We start from the raw sequence: 13,578 nt of genomic DNA, 5'->3' as shown, positions 1-13,578 counted from the left end.
GTGAGATGAATGAATATAATATATGGAGCATAGAGCAAATACCACGCCCTAAAAGCAATGATATTTTATGTATAGATACGTTATATAGTCACAATATATCCAAAAAAATGCTTCATATGCAGTGTCAGGCACACACAAATACAATTTTCATTTTACTTGATTTATTACATTGACAGACTGTATAAGAGAGATGGCTCTAATAAAATGATATAAACAAAAAAGACAAAGATGGTTTGTCACTTCCGCGCAGGTGTAAGCAAAAGTCATAAGAATTCGCCAATTAAATATAAATAAACAAATAGTTGCCATGGTAATTGGCATAGACTAACGACACAGAAGGTTCAATGTTATAGATATAGATGTTAGGTTTCCTGCACAAGTAAATAAATGTGACAATTTCATTTACTATTTTATGATTATTATGATGTCGTATTACAATGAAAAAAAAATTTTTTTTTGGAGATATAACTGTATTAAGTATTTATTACTAGCTGTGGTGTTCGTTTTCGGTCATCATCATTTCACCCGATAAACACCCACTGCTGAGCATACTGCATAATCCTCCTTATAGAACTCCATAAGGACCGATCTTACGCTATTCGTTTCAAGGCAGTTCCCGAAACCCGTACAAGGTCATCACTCCAACTTGTAGGATAATTATAATAATAGTGGTGCCTAGATGAAAAAAAGATTGAAATAAAAGAAAGGATGAAGTATAAGCCTTTTTTATCTAAAACACAAATAAAATTTATGTTCAATAGCTATTTACAGAAAAGCAAATAGCATTTTTCGTCAGTAGCGATAATCTTTTCTTTAATGTTTACGTATATTCAACATCATTTTATTTTTATTTATCATTTTATTATTGCAAACAAACATTTTTGCCATCACGATTTCATTGTATATAATAAATAGCTATATTTGTTAATTATATGCACTGGATGTAAACTGTGGATTTAAATATAAAAATAATCAAGTATTTACCAAAATCGAAATTAATAAAATAACCGTTCTATTTTCAATAATCGTATCTACGTGATAATCTTTGAACACAGTGTACGCTAGCTTTGTCACACTAGTGATTGAAGCAATGTTTTATCCCTTTCATTATTTCAATACACGTGTCAAGCAAGTGTCATTCATAAAGAATTGTAAATTGTTATTTTTACTCTTAAACTGTAATAATTTAATATATTTTGCTGTGATATGATATTCCTTTATCTTTTTTTATTTTTTTACACGAATACGTGCACTGTCTGAACACACAGGAAGGCATTTTCGACAACTTTAATGTACCTATCGGCATATACGCTCACTGGGACCGGTGACAATCTGACTGATTGCATTGGTCCCAAATAGGACCAATTCACGGAATCAGTTTTGGTGCGTTGATGACGTATCTACCTCTTGTTTCTATATATAATATCATTGCCTAAAAGTCAATAAAAATTCTACTATAACCTTGAAGCACGTGGTAGCACAGAGCAAGTAATACATTACGTAGTAGTCTGACTTGAGTACCTATTAATGAGAGTTTGAAAATAACATTTTGTTTAATATGTTTTTTGATTGGTAGAATTAAAAAACGAAAGTTTCTTTTGATCAGTACTCCGTACTATTTTCTCTACGATACAAAAGATGGTAACTAGGAGTCGTCTCTCACAGAACAGTAAAAACAAACAGAATGTATTTACTGTTCTGTGGAGTCTCTAATAAACTTTTTAATAAATAATTGACACTAACAGTTTATATAATCTGTTCTTTTCACTTTTCACTTTTCACAGCTGTTATTTTTGCTGTCATATTTTGTCAATGTCAAAATGTAACATCTGTAATCGGATACGTCTTCCTCTTTTATTTACTTTTGATTTATAATTTATTAATTTACAATATTTATTTTTGATTATGAGATTTTATTAGGTAATAATTTAAAATATGTGCACAATACCGCCAGCACCACCACCCCCTCCTGGCACACTTATTCTAAGAACGAATTCTCCTCCAAAAACTTTAGATAACTCTTTCCTTGAGAAGTATCCCAACGTATGCGAATGGGCTACATCCGATTACCAGCTTTGGGACGCATGTTGGAAGAACAATATTTGCCTTCATCAACCCCCTTTCCAATATTCTTACAAGCATTATGACTCCATAATGCAGGTGGGCCCTACCTGTGGCTTGGTGGCACTTTCTATGTTATTAAAAGGCAAAGTAACATCAGATGAACTGTTGAATATTACAAAGGCTGAAGGTTACAGTAACAATGGTGAGATGTTCAGTTGCCAAGATATGGCCAAATTGGCAGAGAAAGCTATAAGTATGGCAGAATTAAATGATGCCAGAGTAGAAGTAAAAAAAGGTGGTCTTTATAGCAATGAAACTATAGGTGAATTATTAAATGGAGCTACACTGCTTGTGGCGTATCCTTTTCAAATATAGCATAAAGAACTAAAAACCTTAACAAAAAATCTTTGCTAGTTTTTTTAAGAAGGTACATATTTAATGTTTTGAAAAAAAATGCATATTGAGCTTACAAATGAAAATAATGATAATTTCTCAATAAGCATAAATAATAGCAAAAAAAGCATACAATTTTATTTTGATTGTTAAATAATCTTGTCACCTTAATTTTTTATATTATTGATCATCTGATTGTACAAATAATTCCTTAACATCAATTCAGTTATGACACAGACTGCAACCACTCGCCATGCCTGCGAAATGGTCATACTGCCCACTGGGCGCTTGTGTGTGGAGTCATCATTGTTGACGACCCTAAAGATGATTATATCTCCAATCCTAATAACACTTTTATATTGGCGAGACATGGAAAATCAAAATTCCTTGCCGCATGGCCATTAGAACAGTTAGATAAAAGTAATAAAAATTTACAGGAGTTTTCTCCAAAGAAACAGGAAGATGGTTTGCTTTATATTTTACCAGAAGGGGGGATGGGAGGGGAGAGAGGACTAAGAGATCAATTTTTAATGTTTACAGGTCTGTAACAATTATTAATAAGAAATACTATACATTGTTGAATTATACAGTATGTTGTTTTTGTTTTAAGATTATTAATTAGAATAGGTGAATAAATTATTTATATATTGTTGATATTCTTTTATTTACTTTTTATATTTCATTCCCACTTACATGCATTTAAAAGAAACTTTCAAGTAAATAATACAACATTTAATTTTAATGCAAAATGTTTATTTGTACAATAAATACAAATCATACTTGCGAATTATGATAAAATAAATCTCATGACTTCACTTAAAACATTACAATCATATTGAATTTATTAAACTGAGTCATTTCATATAAAAATTAATTAAACGGGGGAAAAGATTTGCACCATTCAAACAATATAGAACTCCTTTATAAATAACTTAAAAATAGAATAGAGAAACATAAAATATCTTTTGTACTAATTAAATCAACTTAAACTTCATAACTACGGTTACAGTTCTGCTAATAATGCCGCAAAACAATTTGTGATGAATAATTGTGTTACATAAAGATTACAAATGTTTTAATGAATATTGACTTATATGTATTAGAATGATAAAACTTGCATATTGGCGTACTACATTGCCAAATTAAGAAACGTAGGTATAATCGCCACGGTCAGTATTAATGAGATCATTATAACGAAATATTAATTATTGAAGGTATATAGAGGTTGGTGCTAGCTTATGGCATAAACAATGTTAAATACCTCAAAAGTCAAAATATTTTACAACAGTTAAGCTCAATGCTTGCGGACAAGAAGTGAAAAAACCAATTGTATTAATTATACTTTGAATAGGTAAGAATTTATTTTTTTCAACTTAATAACTGTCATAAAAACCATAGACAACTTCCTTTTTGGAGGGAAAGTTCATTCGAATTTCGAACTCGCGTAAAAATCGAACACATGCCATAAATTACCACCAGCCGCTGTACTAACGATACATGGGTGTTAATTACAATAAAGATCGCTAGGCTAGGCCTCTAGACATAATGATCACTTGAGCTTCTTACCATTGCAACGCCATTAGTGGCCATTTACAAAAAATCCCAATCCGTACAGCCTTTTATATCTAGATGCGCTCAGTTGTGTAAAAATATATTGGCATTATAATCCATGCAGGTTGAATCAATAATAGTACTTAATTTATAATGAAAAAGAAACCTTCCATAGGTTATGATTTTACAGACTCATAGACAAACTCGTAATGAAATATTCTTAGAAATTGTAAGAAATTATTGTTAGAGTTGTGACTTGTGACCTAACGTTAAAAATAAGGATAACATTATAATACGACAACAGTATTTTATAAAATTATCCTTGTTCTCAAGCATAATAGACTGGGGTAGAAGCCTTTAAAAATAATGAAAAGATAAAAAAAATCGCAGACGGATGAAACCCATTAGAAAAGGAGGGGAATATGATAAAAATGTAAGGAAAAATAAATTACGGTCAATCTGAGTTCAGGAAGCGGGAGGGGGGAGCTTTTAACCCTCCGTGCACCATGTGGGGTTTAATACACCCCAGCCATACAAAAAATCTTTGTATCTTTTCCAAACATTGTGCGAAAGTCTTGAAACCTCGTGTAGCTGGAGTTGCGACCTTGCCAGACCTCTTAGCGACATTGGTTTAGTAATAGCGTCGCAGACGCGGTAAACGGACGCCGTCAAAGTGCAGCTGGGTGTCAGAAACCCCACGTAGTTCGGGACGTCCACTAAAAGGTGAGCAGTATGGTGTGATAAAATACGACTATTTTTATATAAATATTTATTTAGTTTGTTTTTTTATTATTTAAAATTATCTGAAATTGTTTCTAGGGCTCATTATGGCTCATCACATCAATGAAAATGCAATAATATCCGCACTTATGGAAGAAAATGATAGCGATACGGATGAGCTGTTTCTACCTGGAAGTGAAGATGACTCGGATCACTTGAGCATTCAGTCTGAAAGTGAAAGTGAAGAGGATGTACAGGATATTAATTTTTAAGCTATTGCATAGCTTCTATCGCGGGCTTTGAGCGCGGGGACCGAATCCAGAAATTCCGTAACGAAAAACCTCACGCTCCCCACTCCGACTGGCACGGAGGTGTGGTTTGAAGGCATAGCATGCAATATCTTTACCGCGGCAGTCCCCGAGTGCCACACGTATTTTTTTTTTCTTAAAGTCTTACCGAACCGAACATAGTCTTATTTTAGTTGGTAAAAAGTACTATTTTTGTTACATAGCCTAAAGATATAATAAATGTTTATAATATTTGATAAATTTATTTTATTTTTAACCTCTTATAGTCAAGGGATAATAATAATATACACATTACAAATTTACAATAAATACTAGCTATAAAAACGTGGAAAGATTATTGGGTCCAGGAAACCCCACGTAGTGCAGGACGTAACTTTTATCCACGTGGTTCACGGAGGGTTAAGAGAAAAAAATGGTTTCTCTCGATTTCCGACAAAACTACAAGTCCTATAGAAAAAAGTTCAATGGCAAAGTTGTAGGTAATTAAAAGTTCTACAACTTTTGTATTCACAATTTTTTCACATAACCCCAAAATTTAGGTGAAAAATTAAAAAAACCAAGTTTTTGGTCTTTTATTTTTATCTACTTCAAAATTTATTTTTTTTCTACGAAATTTGGTGGAAACTTACTTTATTATGTCCCAAATACACTGTAATTTATTTGATTGAAAATATTTATTTTTTCGCCTTATTTTGAATTAATACCAAAAAAACAACCTAATTTTCAATCGAAAAGTCACCCGTCAAAATATCAGCTTTTTTCAAAAACTTGGGGTGCCTTTTATTCATTGAAATCTCTACTTTCATATGGTGTTAAAAAAAATAAACACCACCATAGTAAATGTTCTCAGGAAATGCATACAAACAGTGTGATAATGAGCTTTTACTAAATCAGGCACACTTCTTGAACTCTATATCTTCTCTTGTATCGGCTTTTCGGTAATATTTCAAAAGAAAAATAATTATCTGTTCTAAGTTTAATATTTTACAGCATATTCAAAAGCAAAATGATGTCGATAAAAACATTTCAGGTAGTTCGAGAAGTGTGCCTGATTTAGTAAAAGCTAATTTTCACACTGTTTGTATGCATTTCCTGAGAACATTTACTATGGTGGTGTTTATTTTTTTTACACCATATGAAAGTAGAGATTTCAATGAATAAAAGGCACCCCAAGTTTTTGAAAAAAGCTGATATTTTGACGGGTGACTTTTCGATTGAAAATTAGGTTGTTTTTTTGGTATTAATTCAAAATAAGGCGAAAAAATAAATATTTTCAATCAAATAAATTACAGTGTATTTGGGACATAATAAAGTAAGTTTCCACCAAATTTCGTAGAAAAAAAATAAATTTTGAAGTAGATAAAAATAAAAGACCAAAAACTTGGTTTTTTGAATTTTTCACCTAAATTTTGGGGTTATGTGAAAAAATTGTAAATACAAAAGTTGTAGAACTTTTAATTACCTACAACTTTGCCATTAAACTTTTTTCTATAGGACTTGTAGTTTTGTCGGAAATCGAGAGAAACCATTTTTTTCTCTTAAAAGCTCCCCCCTCCCGCTTCCCAAACTCGGATTGACCGTAATTTATTTTTCCTTACATTTTTATCATATTCCCTTCCTTTTCTAATGGGTTTCATCCGACTGCGATTTTTTTTTGTTTCAAAAATTATCTACTCTAGTCTATAAGTAAGTCATATTACTATGACAAAAGAATGAACAACCGTGATGTTAAAAGAAAATTGTAGTTTCAAAACAAGAACATTGTTATTCTCTGAACATTTAGATGTTTTCATAAAGAAACAAAAAAAATATTATCGCTATAAAATATTATGTTACGAGAGAAAATCATAACTTTTTAGATGTCTGTTGTACTAAACAATTTAGAATCATACAGCGAAACCTTATACACAACTGAGCCCACAGACTACAACTAACCACATAAATATATCAAATGTAAATATACAATACATGCATTTTAAACTTCTATTCTAACATTGATATTATATAATTTCATTTTAATTTCCCACATCATGCTTATAAAACAAACCTTATCTAGATTAAACTGATATTTGTGCTTTATATCACCATTAACACAATGGCTTCATTTCAGATAAGAAACATTGAATATGCTCAATCAATTTTTGCCATAATACTTGTAAGCGAAATTTATATTGTTTTCTTTTAGCTTCAATTTATACCAATTCAATGAACATTAGTATTGTATTTTAAAGTGTTCACAGACAAAAAATATTGCTGATCATGTAGATAATAAATAGATAGATATTTCTTTGCAAAAATTCATCAAGAGCATCCATTTATAATCAAGCTAATTGTGTAGTAAAGAACGATCTCTATTTATAGAACAATATTAAACTCAACCAAGAAATAAGTTAGGACTAGACCACGTTAAGCACGAATTAAAAAATGTTGTATTAAATTGACGGATATCAATTTTGTGCTATGAGATTTTAAAAATGTTTGGCATTTTTTGTTGCTATCTAAAACAATACATTAAAATATTTCATAAAAATCAAAACTGTACTGAATTAAAACTATTTTTGTATGTATATTTCAGTCGAGAACGTGGTTTGTCCTATTTCGGATTGCATCGATTTGAGAACACAATTTAATCAAATTTGGCACAACGGATACGTGCATGTACAAAAGGAAGAGCACCACGGATTCGTAAATCGTAACCGTGAAAAATAAATCGTCTCAGCATTAACGTAGCATCAAGCTTTCGGCGTATACAGAATACACTAACATTATACATCGTGTACACCCACCCTTACACTCACACAGCCACATAATAATAATACACATAGATTCACTAACGATTTCAATAAGTTTAATTATTGAGAACATTTACTCTATGATATCATGGAACATTCCTTTATACAAGGACATCTAAACGCTACAAAAATTAAGAAAGACACGCAGCAATAGAAAACTATTTTTCTAAGCTGGCTCGGAGTTAATTTCGTTATGAAATTACAATTTGGTTATCGATTTAATACTGACATTCAGTCATATTAGGAAATTCATATTTCGAACCTATTCAATTATTTATAGTCTATGATACCATTTAAAAAAAGAAATCGATGAAAGCCTTCGCTTTACTTATAAAAAAATATGCTGCATTGACAAATTGCGACCATCGCCTGCCTACATAAAAAAAAAACAAATCACAGATTAAAAATAAAACGTGCTTCAATCAGCACGAACCTATTGTGATATGTGCCGACTTTACTCGAAATTCGGTTTCACCTACACACCGATATAACTTAGTACTTACATACATGGAAATGTCACGAACCATTATTCATTTATTATTGAGTACACAGAGTAACTAACTACATCTACATGACTATGATGTATTGAGCTTCTATTATGCAACTTGAAATACACCGTAACACCAATTCTATAAAATCGTAAAATTACACTCTATTTTGTCGTTAAACTGGAAAAATTTCTTAAATATTCTTAAAATTTAGACGCTCAGCTGATTTTTTTATTTAATAATAACGCATGCATAATTATTATTGTTTTTTCGATCGCACCATGTTTGTCGCACGCAACATGACAGAAGCCTTACACTAACAGTCATTACGAAATATTTTAAACGGCTTAGCTGTTAATAATTTACTCGAACTAATGTACAATATCGATTGACAATATAAAATTTCTAACAATTTTGCCACCGATAATTTCTACGGATATTCAAATCACACAACAAAAGCTTTAAAATGGCAGCTCGATAAATTAAGTAACGCATCTACATAGAGCCTCTTACATCCATTTTGGTTTCTAGAACCATCTTTATCTAACAATTATATATTTTTTAATTTGTCGCAAGAAAAGTAGCGATTTTCTTGCATTTGATGGTAATGGTTGGGAAGATAATATATATATATCTTGATCAGTCTCTGAATAATTTTGTTTGTTCCTTATTGGATCCGATGCGTACAGAGTCTAAAAATTGAAAATCTATCGACCGATTTCCAAATTCAATTGCTCTGTCAATTTTACAGGACATTAAATAGTATTAAAATTTTTGCATAATATATTAAAATTCAGCGCGTACAAATTGATACCTACATCAAATGCGACTGATTTACTATGTCGTTAATTTGTGCGATTGCAGCTTTGATTTTGCATATTTCATAAACATAAGCATACAGACCATCGACTTTAACTCATAATCAAACGAACTTTCAGTTCCAAGCCAGTTGTTCACTACATCTTTCGAGACAGATTTCCATTAACAATGTTCTTATATATGAAATATTAAAGTCAACCAAAACCCCATCTATTTTTCACATCATTCCTTACATGGTACCTACCATCAAAGCTGCAAACACCAAATCAGGCTACATAAAAAAGCTAGGTCAGTCGTCAGCGCGGTTTATCTCTAGATTTCTTCTCTAGAAATCTTACTCCAGACATAGGTCTAAAACTAGGTCTCAATCCATAGATACCTACATCTATAGATAGCTTTCTATCTATAGGTATAGGCCTAGATGTTGACCTAGACCTAGGTTTAGCTCCAAATCCAGGTTTTGGTCTAGATGTCGATCTATATTTCGATCTAGATCTAGGACTCAGTGGATGCTAGCGGCGCTCCGCACGTGGCCACCGGGAACGTCTTGACGTGCGTCTGCCATTGCGTAGATAGTTGGAAGAACTTCACTCCTGTCCATTCTGTGCCGTCGATGTACACTGTAATAGGATTAAGTATGATTATTCTGTACACACTTGATTTTAAGAAAAAAAAAACGAAGATTTTGTCATTTATGTATAAGCCAATCACGAAAGCAAAACTTTTTATGAGGTAGAATAGCCAACTCAGTACATTTTTTTTGTTATATCATAACTTTTTCATCTTTACAATTCCTAAAAATATTACACAATCTTGAGATAAAAGAAACAAACTCTTTAATCATTGTAGCGTGATATTGATGAGTTACATCACAGATAGAAAGAAAAAGAACGTTAAATACTTTTTCTCTATTAAAAAAAAAATACTAAATTAACGAAACAAAGATACAGTACAGTATTCAATAAATTATAATCTCAAAAAAACGAAATTAACATTAGAAACGCAAATGTATTCAGTAATTTATTATAACTTTGTATAATTTTTTTAAGGGTTTTTAAGGGTTGCCTGGTAGAGATCGCTACCTAGCGATAAGGCCGCCTTTTGCTTGTTTTATATTATGTGTTGTGTGCTTTTCCACTTGTATTTATTTATTTCTAAAAAATAAATAATATTCATTCATTCATTCATTCATACCTTTAAGCGGCGTATGCGACCCTTTAGCAGAGCAGATGAGCCTTGCGACGCCCTCCACACTGTGCGCGCGACCCGCTTCACTTTCCCCGCTCTTCTCCTTTTTCTTGCCCAAGCGCATTACTGGGGACAAAACGTACTTGTTACCAAATAGCAATACCTTCAATTTTCATTATTCATATTGTGTAGAATATGCAGATCAATCTAGTCTTGCTATCTAGTGAGTACAAACCCTTAATTTGTAATCTAAGAAAATATAAAAGTTAATAATAAAAAATAAAAATAAAAATCATTTATTCATCAATTTGTGGGTTAGGTACAAACATGTAACATTTGGACCCCAAACTAGGACAGCCTGTATTTTGGGGTCCACCTTCCTTAATGACACAATAATAACAGAACTATAGCATAATATTATTCAGTTTTTTAAAATGTATGAATGTTTCAGTAACGTTCACGCGAGAATCACAGAACGGATTCGGCTTATACTTGGCAATAATGAACCTTATGTATAAGTATCGAACACCCACTATAAAAATGCTAATTTTTGCCCAAGGTTTCAAAGTGTAACAATTCGGAAATAAAGGTGAAGGGTATATAATTTTTTTTAATTAATATTAACAAATAACTTTGTAAATAAATTGACTATTTGTAAATAAAATAAATAAAATAAAAATTTGTAAATAAATAAATTGACTGGCCGGTTGGCTTGGTTGGTAGGGGCCCTGCCTTCCAAGCCAGAGGTCGTGGGTTCGATCCCCACCCGGCAAATATTTGTGTGATGAACATAGATGTTTGCTCTGTGTCTGGGTGTTAATTATCTATATAAGTATTTATTTAAAATTATATATGTATGTTTATCAGCCTTCTGGTTTCCATAACACAAGCGAAAGCTTAGTATGGGATCAGATCATGCCGTGTGTGAAAATTGTCCCGAAAAAAAAATATTTATTTAATAACAACATACTCTTCTGTTTCTTCTCTTTGGTCAGGTACGTGATGGCGAGGTGGTGGTTATGTCTCGTCACTAACAGCGCTCTAAACGCCGCCTTCACCGTCACTTTGCCCCCACCACCCGTCCCACCCTCGCAGCCCTCGGCACTCTTGCCACCGCTCGCACCGCCCACCTGGAAATTAATATAAGAAATAAATCATTGTATTGTTAAACGTAACTGTTGATTTAATATTTTAGTGGATGAATAGTTGTCATTATAGTTGTAACTATTTCCTGTCAGAACATGCTTAGCTGTCGAATACTATAAAATGCCGCGTTCCTTTATCCGCGACCGATGCATTAGGCAAATGGTTTCGCAAATGGGGTATCACTGTGAACCCCGACAAGAGCGCCGCCGTGCTCTTCAGGCGCGGCGGCCCCGGGGCCATAGATAGTGTCAAACTCTATGGCCAAGTCATTCCGTGGCAAAAGCACACCAAATTCTTAGGCGTCACTCTAGACGCACACATGTCATTTAAAGCCCACATTAAGGCAGTCCGTAAGAAAGCCAGCTATGTTTTTAGCCGGCTCTATTACCTTATAAACAGTCGCAGTAAAATGTCCCTTAGACATAAGGTGACACTTTACAAAACGGTGGTCCGTCCAATCCTCACTTATAGTAGTGTAGTTTTCGCGCATTGCGCTCCCAGCTCCATACACAAGCTCCAGACGATTCAGTCGCGGTTCATGAGAACGGCGACTGGAGCGCCCTGGTTCGTGCGTAACGTGGACCTACATAGGGACCTAGAACTCCCCACCATAGCCCAATGGATGAAGCAAGCGTCTAAGCGCTACTTCGACAAGGCTAAAAACCACCCCAACCCATTGGTGACAAAGGCCATCGCATACGTCGCGAATCCCGATCCCACTCGTCGTCGCAGGCGGCCGAGACACGTCTTGGACGACTCCGACGACGACATTACCAAAGCTAACGCACGGCTAGACTCGGCGATTGAAGCCCAACGTCGAACCAACCGCGACACCGCACACACCACAGCAGAAAGCGTACACCGTCTTCGCCGGCGAAGACGGTGTAGAGCCGAGGTTCGTGGTCCCCGTCAAGGGGGGACGCCCTTGTGCATGTCGCTACCAGGGTGAACCTTCAGTTCACCCCCGCGTCCGCGTTAAAATGTAGAAGCCCTTCTGGCTAACATTGAGAGACACCACAAAAAAAAAAAAAAGACTCGTGGCGCATTCATACGAATCGTGCCTAGGGGCTCGGACGTTGTTTATACGACGTTCGACCCAACTACCTTCACTTTGCTAATAGTCGTTGACTTGCTGCGATTTGTTATCAATTACCTACATCCATTAGGTAGCTGTGTAGAATCGCAGTACATTCTTATTACATTCAAACTAATATCGAACCCATCCTCGCGTGTTATTTCTTATACAGGGTGTCCCGTGGCAGATTTTGGATTTCTTGATTAAATTAAAGAAGGTTATGCTTTTAAAATATACATATATTTGTTATAAAAAGAAAGACGAGACATGCGGATTTTACTTTTTGAAGATCACTCCGTCCAAATGTTTTCCATCGCGACGTACACACTCGCGGATTCTTTCTAGAGTATTCTGAGCGACGCGCTGTAATACTGACCGAGGAATAGCGTTCATTTCTCGCACGATATTTTCTTTTAAATCCGATAGATTCGTCGGGTTACTTTCGTAAACTTTTCCTTTTAAATACCCCCATAGAAAAAAATCTAATGGGGTAAGATCTGGCGATCTGGGTGGCCATGAGATATCTCCAAATCGGCTTATTAATTTTCCGGGGAATTCTTCGCGAAGGAGACTCATGGTGGTTCTTGCAGTACGCGGCGTGGCGCCATCTTGTTGAAACCACGTGTGCGAGCTGTTCGATGGATGTTCTCTCAGTTTAGGAATAAAATATTCGCGAATCATGCGGCGGTAGACATCACCATCAACAGTAACAGTTACTCCACGAGAATTTTCAAAGAAAAACGGTCCAATAATTCCATTGACAGACAGAGCTGCCCAAACAGTTACTTTTGGGCTATTCAATGATTGTTGGTGTTTTAATCGCGGGTTTTGTCCTCTTGGCGCCCAATAGCGGCAGTTTTGTTTATTAACAAAGCCATTCAAATGAAAATGAGCTTCATCACTAAACCAAATTGTGTCAACAGTTCGGAATCGGCTCAACATGTTTTCACAAAACTCTTTGCGTACTCTGTAGTCATTTGGTTTAAGTTCCTGCACCAATTGGATCTTGAAAGGGTGGAGTTTAATATCCAAGC

At 34.2% G+C, this 13,578-nt stretch overlaps 3 protein-coding genes across 7 annotated transcripts in view; 2 read left to right on the top strand and 1 right to left on the bottom strand.

Moving 5' to 3' along the window:
• The window catches only part of LOC149480265 (NADH dehydrogenase [ubiquinone] iron-sulfur protein 7, mitochondrial-like), a 59,010-nt gene that overhangs the window by 4,068 nt on the left and 41,364 nt on the right, over positions 1 to 13,578 (top strand). The gene's annotated exons all lie outside the window — the stretch shown is intronic.
• Positions 1,479 to 3,109, top strand: LOC149480266 (actin maturation protease). The gene is made up of 2 exons (XM_089706648.1): positions 1,479 to 2,420; positions 2,684 to 3,109. The coding sequence occupies exons 1-2, from the start codon at positions 1,936 to 1,938 to the stop codon at positions 3,003 to 3,005; spliced, it is 807 nt and encodes a 268-aa protein (XP_089562774.1). The 5' UTR covers positions 1,479 to 1,935; the 3' UTR covers positions 3,006 to 3,109.
• Positions 9,060 to 13,578, bottom strand: part of KrT95D (phosphofurin acidic cluster sorting protein KrT95D) — a 111,474-nt gene continuing 106,955 nt past the window's right edge. For all 5 annotated transcript variants that reach the window (XM_089706620.1, XM_089706618.1, XM_089706623.1 and 2 more), the window contains 3 exons: positions 11,294 to 11,453; positions 10,330 to 10,449; positions 9,060 to 9,755 (listed from right to left, as the gene is read on the bottom strand). In XM_089706620.1, coding sequence (XP_089562746.1) covers positions 9,631 to 9,755; positions 10,330 to 10,449; positions 11,294 to 11,453 — 405 coding nt within the window. In that variant the 3' untranslated portion in view covers positions 9,060 to 9,630. The remainder of the gene's footprint in view (positions 9,756 to 10,329; positions 10,450 to 11,293; positions 11,454 to 13,578) is intronic.

Source organism: Colias philodice, chromosome 18 (genome assembly GCF_061535455.1).
Source record: "Colias philodice isolate Cphi_HAF_F1 chromosome 18, ilColPhil1 Martin Lab GWU primary, whole genome shotgun sequence".
Classification (NCBI taxonomy): Eukaryota; Metazoa; Arthropoda; class Insecta; order Lepidoptera; family Pieridae; genus Colias; species Colias philodice.
This window is presented reverse-complemented; position numbering and strand designations above follow the sequence as displayed.

Excerpts from the sequence above, each read along its gene's own strand:
- LOC149480266 (XM_089706648.1), top strand. The coding sequence starts at position 1,936 with ATGTGCACAATACCGCCAGCACCACCACCCCCTCCTGGCACACTTATT. Across the intron at positions 2,421-2,683 it reads GGAGCTACACTGCTTGTGGC|TTATGACACAGACTGCAACC; the intron begins GTATCCTTTTCA and ends ACATCAATTCAG.